Source organism: Pungitius pungitius, unplaced genomic scaffold (assembly GCF_949316345.1).
Source record: "Pungitius pungitius unplaced genomic scaffold, fPunPun2.1 scaffold_133, whole genome shotgun sequence".
Taxonomy (NCBI): Eukaryota; Metazoa; Chordata; class Actinopteri; order Perciformes; family Gasterosteidae; genus Pungitius; species Pungitius pungitius.
This window is the reverse complement of record NW_026909903.1, coordinates 7,464-19,504: the sequence shown is the minus strand read 5'-3', so window position 1 is coordinate 19,504 and position 12,041 is coordinate 7,464. Positions and strand designations below refer to the sequence as shown.

The 12,041-nt window shown below is 42.8% G+C and overlaps 2 protein-coding genes across 6 annotated transcripts; both read left to right on the top strand.

Moving 5' to 3' along the window:
• The first annotated feature begins 151 nt into the window (after window positions 1-151).
• On the top strand, window positions 152-4,224 carry LOC119222596 (CMRF35-like molecule 8). Of its 2 annotated transcripts, none has more exons than XM_062560648.1 (7): window positions 152-232; window positions 1,159-1,497; window positions 1,872-2,018; window positions 2,125-2,223; window positions 2,575-2,612; window positions 2,688-2,849; window positions 3,643-4,224. In XM_062560648.1, exons 1-7 carry the CDS (start codon window positions 193-195, stop codon window positions 3,697-3,699), a joined length of 882 nt encoding a protein of 293 aa, XP_062416632.1. In that variant the 5' UTR covers window positions 152-192; the 3' UTR covers window positions 3,700-4,224. The 2 variants fall into 2 exon arrangements, with proteins under 2 accessions (XP_062416632.1, XP_062416631.1); XM_062560647.1 differs by having other exon boundaries at window positions 1,848-2,018.
• Window positions 4,225-6,152: 1,928 nt separating this feature from the next.
• Window positions 6,153-11,461, top strand: LOC119223748 (uncharacterized). 4 transcript variants are annotated; one of them, XM_062560646.1, is made up of 6 exons: window positions 6,153-6,224; window positions 7,376-7,714; window positions 10,435-10,566; window positions 10,786-10,884; window positions 10,998-11,035; window positions 11,115-11,461. In XM_062560646.1, the coding sequence occupies exons 1-6, from the start codon at window positions 6,185-6,187 to the stop codon at window positions 11,190-11,192; spliced, it is 726 nt and encodes a 241-aa protein (XP_062416630.1). In that variant the 5' UTR covers window positions 6,153-6,184; the 3' UTR covers window positions 11,193-11,461. The 4 variants fall into 4 exon arrangements, with proteins under 4 accessions (XP_062416630.1, XP_062416629.1, XP_062416628.1 ...); XM_062560645.1 differs by having other exon boundaries at window positions 10,414-10,566; XM_062560644.1 differs by having other exon boundaries at window positions 10,390-10,557.
• The last annotated feature ends 580 nt before the right edge of the window (window positions 11,462-12,041 follow it).

Sequence of the window (12,041 nt, the reverse complement as noted above, 5' to 3'; positions counted from 1 at the left end):
TATTAGACACAAAAAATAACATTACTGCATCTAGTAACCATTAATGACTTACAATCATGTCTAAAGAAGTATAAGGGTAAGTAGAGAATGTGACATACTTGGAGGAGGGGTTCCATCATTTAGAGAAGTGAACACTTCCTGCTTTGGCAGTGGAGACTGAAGAGAGGCTCCTTTAACCATCAAACCTCCATCATGAACAACTTTGACACTTTGATCTGCTTCTTCTTTTTCTGTGAGTACGATGAATTTCTGTTTCTACCATTCTCTTATTTTGAAATGCTATTATTTTATAGAGGGTTAGTTGAGCTTTGCAGTAGATGGAAAACTGTTTCTCTTGAGTGGATCCCAAAGTGGTTCAAGTAATATTCATTTCTGTGGTTAAACAGGATGAGCTGGTATGAGTCACTAAGTGGAAGTACTCAGTTCTTGAAATACTATAAATAACACCGTAGAAACAGTTGCAAAAAAAAAGTCATGCACTCTGTAGCCGTGCTGGAGTTACCGCCGCCGGGTTTCTGTATATGATGTGACGTCACCCAGGTAGGTGGCGGCATACGCAGCATGCGCAACAGCACTGCCTCGGGATGTCGTGTTGCGTAATCCACCGGAACACAAAGCGATATCCCCGTGCTCTGCGGTGAAATGGCCCGATGAGGTCCGTACCTATAAGCCTTCGAATGGTACCTCCGCCGACGGTAGCGGTGGGAACGGCGCTCTCGGGATGGCCGGCTGGTTTTTACCAGCTGACACTCCATTTCTCTCAACAAAGCAAATACATAAAATGAACAGTTATTGCATCATAAATAATACACAGCTGAGACTTTTCAAACAATTAACCCAATATTTACTTTTAATTACTTTTGTCTTTGCAAACTTTATGTTTTTATTTTACTACTTTAATTCTGTCCTTCGTAATGAAGTGAAATGTCATATTAAGTTGTCCAAGTTTAAAAATATTGTTCTCATACTCATTATTTTCTTCGAAATCTGCCACTTTAATATCAGGCATTAGTTTTCATCCTACTAAATGTATGACTTGATTTTTCTCTGAATGTTATCCTAAACTCTGTTGTACACCTCAGTCACAGACTAGTAGTTTATTCCAGGGGAATAAGGGAAGTCCAGATAATAACTATTGATTGATCATCCTTTCAACAGCACTGGGAGGCAGAAACACTGGTCTCATCAATGCAGAGATTCTCGTCCATACAGGAGAGGAAGGAGGAAACATCACAGTTGGATGCTTTTTCACTTTCTCTGGAAAAACAAAGTTCTTCTGTAAGGAACCGTGTGAACAAGGAGACATTCTCATTAAAACCGAAGAGGACACAGCTGAGAGCGGCAGATACAGCATTAAATATAAAGAAGTTGGCTCTAAAGTGATTTATGTGACCATCACTAAGCTGATTAAGTCTGATGCAGGAAAGTACAGATGTGGTTTGGATAGATCTTTCTTACCATCATCATCCAGTGAGATTGAGATCACAGTTGAAGAAGGTGAGTTTCTACTGAGAGAATTAACTGTTCACTGACAGCTGTTGATGTTTCAAATACCTGCGTGTGGTTATTCTGATGATTAAAGTCAGTGATGCATATTTCCATCATGGTTTCATCATCATTTAAACCAACAGTTGAACTGTAAATATCTGATGAATTCAGACTCACTGCAGCTGATTTGAATATTTTGTTGCACCAAACGCATTGACTACCTTCACTGTATGATCAGAAATACATTGATACATTTGCAGATAGTTATTTTAGTAAATGTTACCACAGATAAATATAAATATCTACAATCAGTATGTTGTTGTGTAATTGTGTCTGTTTTCTTTTTGTGTGTTTCTCAGCTCGGATCTCTTCACAACCAACAGTGACTGTCCAACCTTCTCCAGCATCAGTCCCATCAGCCTCCACAGAGACTACGACACAGAGTGTGAGCTCCAGCACAGGAAGCTGCACTCCTCCATCAGCCCCACCTGAAGGTACCAAGACGACCCAGAAGACACAGACAACTAAGGGTTGGACATTTTAAGTTGACATCATTAGCTTGAGTGTTATTCTGGCTCAGATATAATCCAGAATGAAGTGTAAAACAAACTTGTTCCTCTGCTCAAACATTCACAGGCGGTCTGCTGTATGTGGGTCTGTCTCTGGCCGTCATCATTGTTGTGTTATTAGCAGCTGCACTGATACTCTGCAGGAAGAGGGCCAGTAAACCCAAAGGTGAAGCAACAGGAAACACACACACACACACACACACACACACACACACACACACACACACACACACACACACACACACACACACACACACACACACACACACACACACAAACACACACACACAATGGCATGTCCTAAAAGCTTTATTCTACTGACATTCTACATTCTACTTCCACTACGTCTTCTACTTTATGATAGCCATAACAGGATAATAGGAAATAAGACACAAATGTGCAACTTCAAGAGGAATGTAGGTCGGCCCAAAACCTTTTTTACAATCATTATTTTTTTAAGAAAATGTTTTTTTAAGTTGTGTCTTTGAGCTCAGATACTGAACTGGTTTCCTTTCAGATCATCCTGTGGATACGATTTACCCGAATCACACAGAGGTGAGTTTGAGTAAATGTGGGACATCACAGCATCATTCATGAATATGAAGCCTACAAACTCTTCTCCTCCTTCAGGACAACCGCGTGTACGAGGAGATCAGAGAGGAGGACAGACGCAGCTCTTCTGCTCCTGTAGACATTTCATCACTTTACACTTCTGTAAAATACAACACACAAAATGAGGTCGAAACCACAGACGTATACAGCTTGGCAACTGCAGCCACTTCTCACGAGACGGTGAGTTGCATCTTTACGAGGATGTTAGGTTTCAGGCAAAGTTACATCTACTAAAACAAATCCACACGGACATAGTTATGATTTTAAAACATTTCGCACAAGCGATATCTGTCCCACGCTGAAAGACGCCACTTCTTAAAATAGCTTTTTAAATGTACTGTATTGTTTTGAACCAGGTTTTAAGAGGTGGTCTGAGACAAATGAAAACGTTATTTACATATTTATTAATGATTATATTTGTTAGATTAGACAGGATATTATGAACAAATCCTCAAAAGAGAGGTTAAATAAACCTCTGTTCAGTTTGTTTCAGATTTGAAAGAATTACAGCTTTTACCTTTAGTAAAAATAGCAAGTTAAAAAGTTGAAAAAGAAATTCTCAGTCTATCCTTTTCATTGAGAGAAATCCAACCTTCAAGTACTTTCAATGTTCGAAAGACTAAAAGGACAAAAAAGAAGACTAAAGACAAACAAGTACATACAAGTTCAGTCCATTCACCATTTTACCAACTTATAAAGAAACAGGAACCAGGCTGGTTTGTGATCATATCTGGAACCACAAGCTTCTGTTGATTCTCTGTGAAAACTGCTGTGTGGAACTTTGAATACACACATACATACAGTTCAATACATCTGGAGTTAAAACCCTGCTGCTGTTTACATGATACGAGGAAGCACACACGCTGCAGTGATGCATCACTCAGGTTGATGCAACGACCTGAGTGATGAACTTTGACCCCCCTTTGTGTCATCGCAGGCTAAAGACTCTTCTAATAATCTGATCTACTCTCAGGGGGACTCTGCCTCTTGTGGTGAGAGAGACAACGTGATCTACTCTTCCTCCAGCTGAAGTGGCGCCGCGCTGAAGACTCCTCACGTCCTCCGTACGTTGTTCTCCACATCAGCAGCAGCAGAAGAAGAGGCCGCCGACGCCCCGTTCTGCATCAACAGGGGAGCACGAAGGCTTTGAACCAGCAACCAGCAGGCCACCATCCGTTTTTATCAAGTCAGAGGCCTTAACACGTTATTTTGAGAACTTTTATAGTAGTTTTACAGTTATAAATGTGACACCTAGGAGCCAAGTAGCTGCTGGAATGAAAAGATAATCTATATTGTGATCGCAGCCAAAGGCTGTATTGGTTCTTGTATTGTCTGCTCTGCTTTTTTAAGATTATAATTGGTTTTGTTGAGGTTGTTTATATAACATGAGCACAATAGTGAGGGGAAATATAGTATGTAGCATATTTTGATACTTTAAACTATAGTAATATATTATCATCCCAATGAGACTAAAATAGTTTATAATAGACTCCATGCTCAGGAGAAATTGGGAAAACTCAAAATATATTTTCTTGACAAAAATAAAACAAATGTTTTGTTTACAGAATTGTCTCATATCATTTGTCATTAGTTTTAATTCTACCGCACCACATTTACATAAAATGCATTAGTATGTATAGATGGTAGATAAACATCACTGAAAGAGACAAATAACTCAATTGACAATATTAGTTCATTTGATTTTTTGAGCAGCATAGACACTAAACTTCTTTGTTTTCCTAAATATGAAAATCTCACCATGGCTCCCTAGGAGTTAATGTCATTTTGATATGCGGACGATAGAAGTTTTTTAATGATAATAATGTAAAATCCGCCATTTACTTCTCAGATAATGGGATTGGAACTATGATGTGTTTGGAGAAGGGGCTCCATCATGTAGAGAAGCAGAAAGAGACGCAGTTAAACCAACAAATACTCAAACATGACCAGTATCTGACTTTGATCTGCTTCTTCTCCTGCAGGAAATTCAGTAATTTTTTATTTTTATTTTTTATTCATTTAAAATGAATAAAAAAATAAGACTTTGCAAACAATAGTAAATATTTATTCATGATTGAACTCTTTAATTATGTATCATTTCAGTTAAAAAACATTTTGGTATCTTAAGTTAAATGTTAACAGTCATAGTTTGAGTAAAGCTACTTTACAAATGTATTTCTTCACAAGTAGAGTTATCAATTCAATATGAACCTTTATTAGTTCCGCAGGGGATCTTTTCTGCCACACTGAGACACGGCGGCGTTTAACGTGATCACAGACACACAACTAGGAAACTGAATTCTTGCGCTCTGAATAGAAACACGTTCCAAATACGTCTCATTTGTGAGGATCGATTTAACAAACCAACTGAACATTACAGCAGCAAATACCGTGGTTATAACACAGCGTTTACTGCGCTCTGAGGCCTGGACACGTGGACACAGAATCATATACACACACACAACGTGTAACACAAACAACAACTTGTGTCCAGACACAGCCTCACTGTGCGTTGAGAGGGATTTGCTGTGTTTTTCTGCTGCTCTCACGGCTGAGTTACACCTAAAATGAGAAATATCACTCGTAGGTGTGAGGACCAAGTCCTTGCAGGAGGTTTTTAGTCCTGGAGCAGCACTGGAAGCCAAGACTCTTTGTCTTTGTTTCATGTCATAGTGAGCACATACGATTTTTACAAAGAAATAGAAGCTCTGACCTAATGCATAAACATGTTATCTAAATGTTCTATTTTTTTGTGGGTAACTTATGATAACTGTTTAAATAACACGAGAAATGCCATCTGTGCAAAAATAACTGGATTCTTGAGAACGATCCCTTTTTTTCAATGTGGTTGCATATTATACCTTTTTATAGACAAAACATTAAATTACTGCACAAGTTAACAAGCGTTTTTTCTAACAAGCGTCGTTCAATACTGAAACTACACTTTCAAAACTCTTCATGCAAGATTCATTTTGGCCACATAATTATTCTAACCTATAAAACTCACTCAGACCAACAAAACACTTCATGCATGTCTCAAAATCACTGGAAACAGATTCTCCTTCAGTGAACACGCAAGTCACTCATAGCACACTGACCTAGATAAACACTAGGAGGGAGCATTACACCAAATATGAACTTTAATAGAAAGTTTGAAGGAATTTTCACATGAACCTTATTTCGTTACAAAATAACTCATTTCTAATCTATTGAATGTACTAAAGCATACTTATGTAATATGATATGAAGAAAAAATATGATATGAATATATGAAATATGAAATAATTTGTTTTCCTGCACATTTGAAAAGTTTCAGCTTCTCCCCCCCCTCTCTAAGGCATGCGTTGGATCCTACAGTAAAAGAGTATTTAACAATGCTCGTTAGCAATTGAAAAAAAACTAAGTAGAGAATGTGACATACTTGGAGGAGGGGTTCCATCATTTAGAGAAGTGAGCACTTCCTGCTTTGGCAGTGGAGACCGAAGAGAGGCTCCTTTAACCATCAAACCTCCAACATGAACAACTTTGACACTTTGATCTGCTTCTTCTTTTTCTGTGAGTACGATGAATTTCTGTTTCTACCATTCTCTTATTTTGAAATGCTATTATTTTATAGAGGGTCAGTTGAGCTTTGCAGTAGATGGAAAACTGTTTCTCTTGAGTGGATCCCAAAGTGGTTCAAGTAAAATAATTTCTGTGGTTAAACAGGATGAGCTGGTATGAGTCACTAAGTGGAAGTACTCAGTTCTTGAAATACTATAAATTACACCGTAGAAACAATCTGTTGCAAAAAAAAGTCTGACTTTCTATTTCTACCCTTCTTTTATTTTAAAATACTATTATTCTATTGAGGGTCAGTTGAACTTTGCAGTTGAAACTGTTTCTCTCGAGTAAAGTTTGATCAAATTTCAAACTGGTTCATGTAATATTACTTTCTGTGGTTAGACAGGATGTTCGTAGTCACTCAGCGGGGGGAGAAGTACTTATTTTCTTGAAATACTATGAATAACTTTTTAAATGTTCCAAATAAAAGTTAAAAGTACAAAAACACATACTTATCACATTGTTATCCAAGTCTGTACAATAACGGAACGTATGAAATAAATGCAGTTGCATAGAAACACTACTCGACTACTTATGGTAAATGTACTTTCAACTTAAAAAATAAGTCTTGAATTAAGAATGAATTAAAGGGTAAAACCCCAGAGTAAATCTGAGTACAGCTGCAGATTTGTGTATGTTTGTTTGTGTGTGTGTGTGTGTGTGTTCAGCCGCTCAATGAACTCAGCAGACTCCATTTATCTCAACAAAAGAAAAAAATAAATAATTACTTCATGAATACGTAGCTGTTCTCCATGACTCAAAGAACGAACCCAATATTTACGATTATGTTTTGTCTTGCGCAAAATGTTTTGATTTTTGTATTATTCTGTCCTGTAATGTATTGAAATCTCATATTAAAATGTTTAAAAATAATGTTTTCACATGTTTTTGTAATCTTAAAAAAACTTGAAATGTGTTTTTTCTTCTAAATTTGAAAACTTTAATCTCAGCCAATAGTTTTCATCCTACTAAATGTATGACTTGATTTTTCTCTGAATGTTATCCTAAACTCTGTTGTACACCTCAGTCACAGACTAGTAGTTTGTTCCAGGGGAAGAAGGGAAGTCCAGATAATAACTATTGATTGATCATCCTTTCAACAGCACTGGGGGGCAGAAACACTGGTCTCATCAATGCAGAGATCCTCGTCCATACAGGAGAGGAAGGAGGAAACATCACAGTTGGATGCTTTTTCACTTTATCTGGAAAAACAAAGTTCTTCTGTAAGGAACCGTGTGAACAAGGAGACATTCTCATTAAAACCGAAGAGGACACAGCTGAGAGCGGCAGATACAGCATTAAATATAAAGAAGTTGGCTCTAAAGTGATTTATGTGACCATCACTAAGCTGATTAAGTCTGATGCAGGAAAGTACAGATGTGGTTTATATAGATCTTTATTACCATCATCATCCAGTGAGATTGAGATCACAGTTGAAGAAGGTGAGTTTCTACTGAGAGAATTAACTGTTCACTGACAGCTGTTGATGTTTCTGTACGGTGTGGGTGCGTGGGGTTGAAGACACGGCACAGGACCGCAGGGTGGTGGGTTTCACAAAATGCTTTTTATTCGCACAATTCATCAATTAATTCGTTCGCTCGGTCGGTCGGTCCGTCTCCTCCCTCCCTCCTCGCTCGCCTCACTGTTTATAGGGGCGAGAGGAGACCCGTTAATTCCCCCCAGCTGGTTGCCAAGTGTTTCCACCTGGCACTGTTCCCCGAGCCACTCCCCCTCTCTCTCCCTCTGCAGCCGAGCCGAAACCACGCCCGCCACCACATACCCCCACCGCCCGACTTAGGCCGGGGAGCCGTCCGGCCTAGCTTACTCCCCCCCCCCTCCCTCGAGAGGGCGGGAGAGGAAGTCCGCCACGACCATCCGCGTCCCCGGCCTATGGACCACCTTGAAGTTAAAAGGCTGCATGGCCAGATACCACCGAGTGATCCGGGCGTTAGTATCCTTCATGCGGTGGAGCCATTGGAGCGGGGCGTGGTCCGAACAGAGGGTGAATGAGCGTCCCAGGAGGTAGTAGCGCAGGGAGCCCACCGCCCACCGGATGGCCAGGCACTCCTTTTCCACCGTGCTGTACCTGGCCTCCCTCTCCGATAGCTTCCGGCTGATGTAGACAACGGGGCGGTCGACCCCCTCCACCTCCTGGGACAAAACGGCCCCCAGCCCTCTGTCCGACGCGTCGGTCTGCAGAACAAACGGGAGAGAAAAGTTAGGTGTGTGGAGGAGTGGCTCCCCACAGAGAGTCTGTTTTACCTTCTCAAACGCCCGCTGGCACTGCTCCGACCACTGGACCGGATCTGACGCACCTTTCCGGGTCAGGTCGGTCAAGGGGCTGGCGAGGTCCGCAAAGCCGGCGATGAACCGTCTGTAGTAACCCGCCAGCCCCAAAAACCGCCTCACCTCTTTTTTTGTCTTAGGGCGCGGGCAGGCTGCAATAGCTGCCGTCTTGTCCACCTGAGGACGCACCTGCCCACCCCCCAAGTGGTACCCCAGATACCGTACCTCCCTCCGTCCAACTGCACACTCCCCCGGGTTGGCGGTGAGCCCGGCCCGCCTCAGCGACTCCAGCACCGCGTCCACCCGCCGCACATGCTCCGCCCAGGTGGTGCTGTGGATGATTACATCGTCCAGGTACGCGGCCGCATATGAGGCATGCGGACGCAGCACCCGGTCCATGAGGCGCTGGAACGTGGCCGGGGCACCGAACAAGCCGAAGGGAAGCATGGTGAATTGGTACAAACCATACGGAGTGGAGAAAGCCGTTTTCTCTCTGGACTCTGAAGACAGGGGAATCTGCCAGTAGCCCTTAGTTAAATCCAGGGTCGTAAAAAAACGTGCAGTGCCCAGCCGGTCCAGGAGTTCGTCGACCCGGGGCATTGGGTAGGCGTCGAATCGTGACACGTCGTTTACCTGGCGGGAGCCCCCGCAGAAACTGCTCCGTCACCACCTTCTCCACCACCGCCGGTGCGCCACCCGCGCCCTCCGGCTGCAGCCACCTGTTGGCCGCGTCCCGTAGCCGCTGAGCAAAGGCGAACGGACGGTCCTCCGGACCCAGCCTCGCCTCCCGGAAACGCCGCCTGTGGTCCTCGGGGGAGAGCCCCAGCCGGTCCATGATGGCCCTCTTTACCCCGGCGTAGTCCTGTCTTGCCCCGGGCGGCAGACCCAGGGCAGCTGTCTGCGCCTCTCCGGTCAGTAGTGGCAGCAGGCGGATTGCCCGTTCGTCCGCCGGCCACCCGCATGCCTCCGCCATCGCCTCGAACATTTCCAGGTACGACTGTACCTCGTCCGCCGGCGTCATTTTATGCAGCACCACCCCCGCGTACGCCGGGGGACCCGGTACCGGTGCTGCCGCGGCTGGCCGGGCCACCAGCTGCTCCAACACCCGGGTCTGCCGATCCGACTGGGCTTGGAGCGCCCCCAGAAAGTGCCGGTTGACCTCGGCCTGCTCCCGCTGCATCGCGGCGATCTCTCCCAGCATCCGCCCGAGCGCGATCGCCGGCTGCGCCATCCCCTCCGCCTGCTGATCGCCGGGTTCCATACCTAGTTGGGCGCCACTGTACGGTGTGGGTGCGTGGGGTTGAAGACACGGCACAGGACCGCAGGGTGGTGGGTTTCACAAAATGCTTTTTATTCGCACAATTCATCAATTAATTCGTTCGCTCGGTCGGTCGGTCCGTCTCCTCCCTCCCTCCTCGCTCGCCTCACTGTTTATAGGGGCGAGAGGAGACCCGTTAATTCCCCCCAGCTGGTTGCCAAGTGTTTCCACCTGGCACTGTTCCCCGAGCCACTCCCCCTCTCTCTCCCTCTGCAGCCGAGCCGAAACCACGCCCGCCACCACAGTTTCAAATACCTGCGTGTGTTTATTCTGATGATTAAAGTCAGTGAGGCATATTTCCATCATGGTTTCATCATCATTTAAACCAACAGTTAAACTGTAAATATCTGATAAATTCAGACTCACTGCAGCTGATTTGAATATTTTGTTGCACCAATACATCATACAGTGACTACCTTCACTGTATGATCAGAAATACATTGATACATTTGCAGATAGTTATTTTAGTAAATGTTACCACAGATAAATGTTTTGTTTTTGTGTGTTTCTCAGCTCGGATCTCTTCACAACCAACAGTGACTGTCCAACCTTCTTCAGCATCAGTCCCATCAGCCTCCACAGAGACTACGACACAGAGTGTGAGCTCCAGCACAGGAAGCTGCACTCCTCCATCAGCCCCACCTGAAGGTACCGAGACGACCCAGAAGACACAGACAACAGGTGCAGTTGGTAATATTATTTTACAATAAAGTATTGATTAAATCATTTATCTATCTTGGCAATAATTGCAGGCTCTCAGATATATTTCATAATCAACCTGCTCAAAACTTCTGCCTCCACGTGTCACTGTAGCAGCGTTCAGTTAGAAACTCCATTCCGACTTGTTTGTGTTGTCCTGTTGCGTGTTGTCATGGCCGTGCGGCTCGGACACTGCTCAACCAACCCCAGGTGTGCAGCTGTATGTGCGTCTGCCTCTGGTCGTCATGATCATCGTTCTATCAGCGTCTGTGCTGATGATCTGCAGCAAGAGGACCAGTAAAGCCAGAGGTGAAGCCACGACAAACACACACATCGCAAAAAGAACTGAACATCAAAAAACTCTCAAAATAAAAACACATTTTTCCCGAAGCTAATCTTCTGCAATGAATTTGTTTTTTCAGAACTTCCTGTAGAAAGTGATTACGTTGATGTCTCACAGGTGAGTTTGAGTATATTTGGAACAGTGAGCATTTTTAATATTGAACCCAGCTGATCAATACAAAGCTTTTCTCCTGCAGGCCAACCAGGCGTCTGATGAGATCACAGAGGAAGCATCTCCTGGGTTAGAAATGTCTGCTGTTCAAACTTTCCACTGAAGCCACTTCTCAGGAGAAAGTAAAAATACATGTTTGAGTTTAGCTTTGGGTTCAGCACGCAGCATCTTTAATACTATTCTATTTAATAATAGAGCTGGGACACATTTAGTCAGGGCTGGTTCCAAGAAGAAGGTGTGAAGAATTTTCTTTTGTGCACATAAAACACAAATAAATCCATCAGGAGCAGAACTGAGGTGCTGTGTATTTCCTGGAGGGAGTGACGACATGTAACAGAGGAAATGTTTTTGCATGAAAAATACAGAATAAACTGAACATGTCTTCAAAAATGTTGTCTTAAACAAACTTTGTTATTTTATGTTTAAAAAGTGATGCTGAGCCTTCCTAAGAAACAGGAACCAGGTACATTTGAGAAACATACAACAATGTGTAGCCACAAAAGAGAAGTACAGATATGTGTTAAATACCAGCAAAGCAATAGTTAACAGTTCCCACGAGGTAGTACACATACTGAAATTATACTCATGTGACAAACAAGCAACTTTACTCAGAGTGCTACATCATATTTGCCTGTTTGTTAAATTAATCAATCCATCAATGCAGCACTCCAGCAAGTAGACTCTACATTTTAGATGATTCAATTCTGATTACAGCAAATCAGCTGATATTTGTTTTTTATAATAATAATAATAGAAATAATCTGAACAAACAGCTCTAAAAACATTCCATTGCATTTATAAATAATTGTGACCATTATATCACTGAGTGATAGATTTAAAATAAATGAACTCGTCAGTGCCCTCTGGTGGACAAACATTTTCTGCATAAACGTCCAATAGTAAAATACATATTCAGGCATAGAGAATGTTTTTGCTTACGTAGGATGTTTTT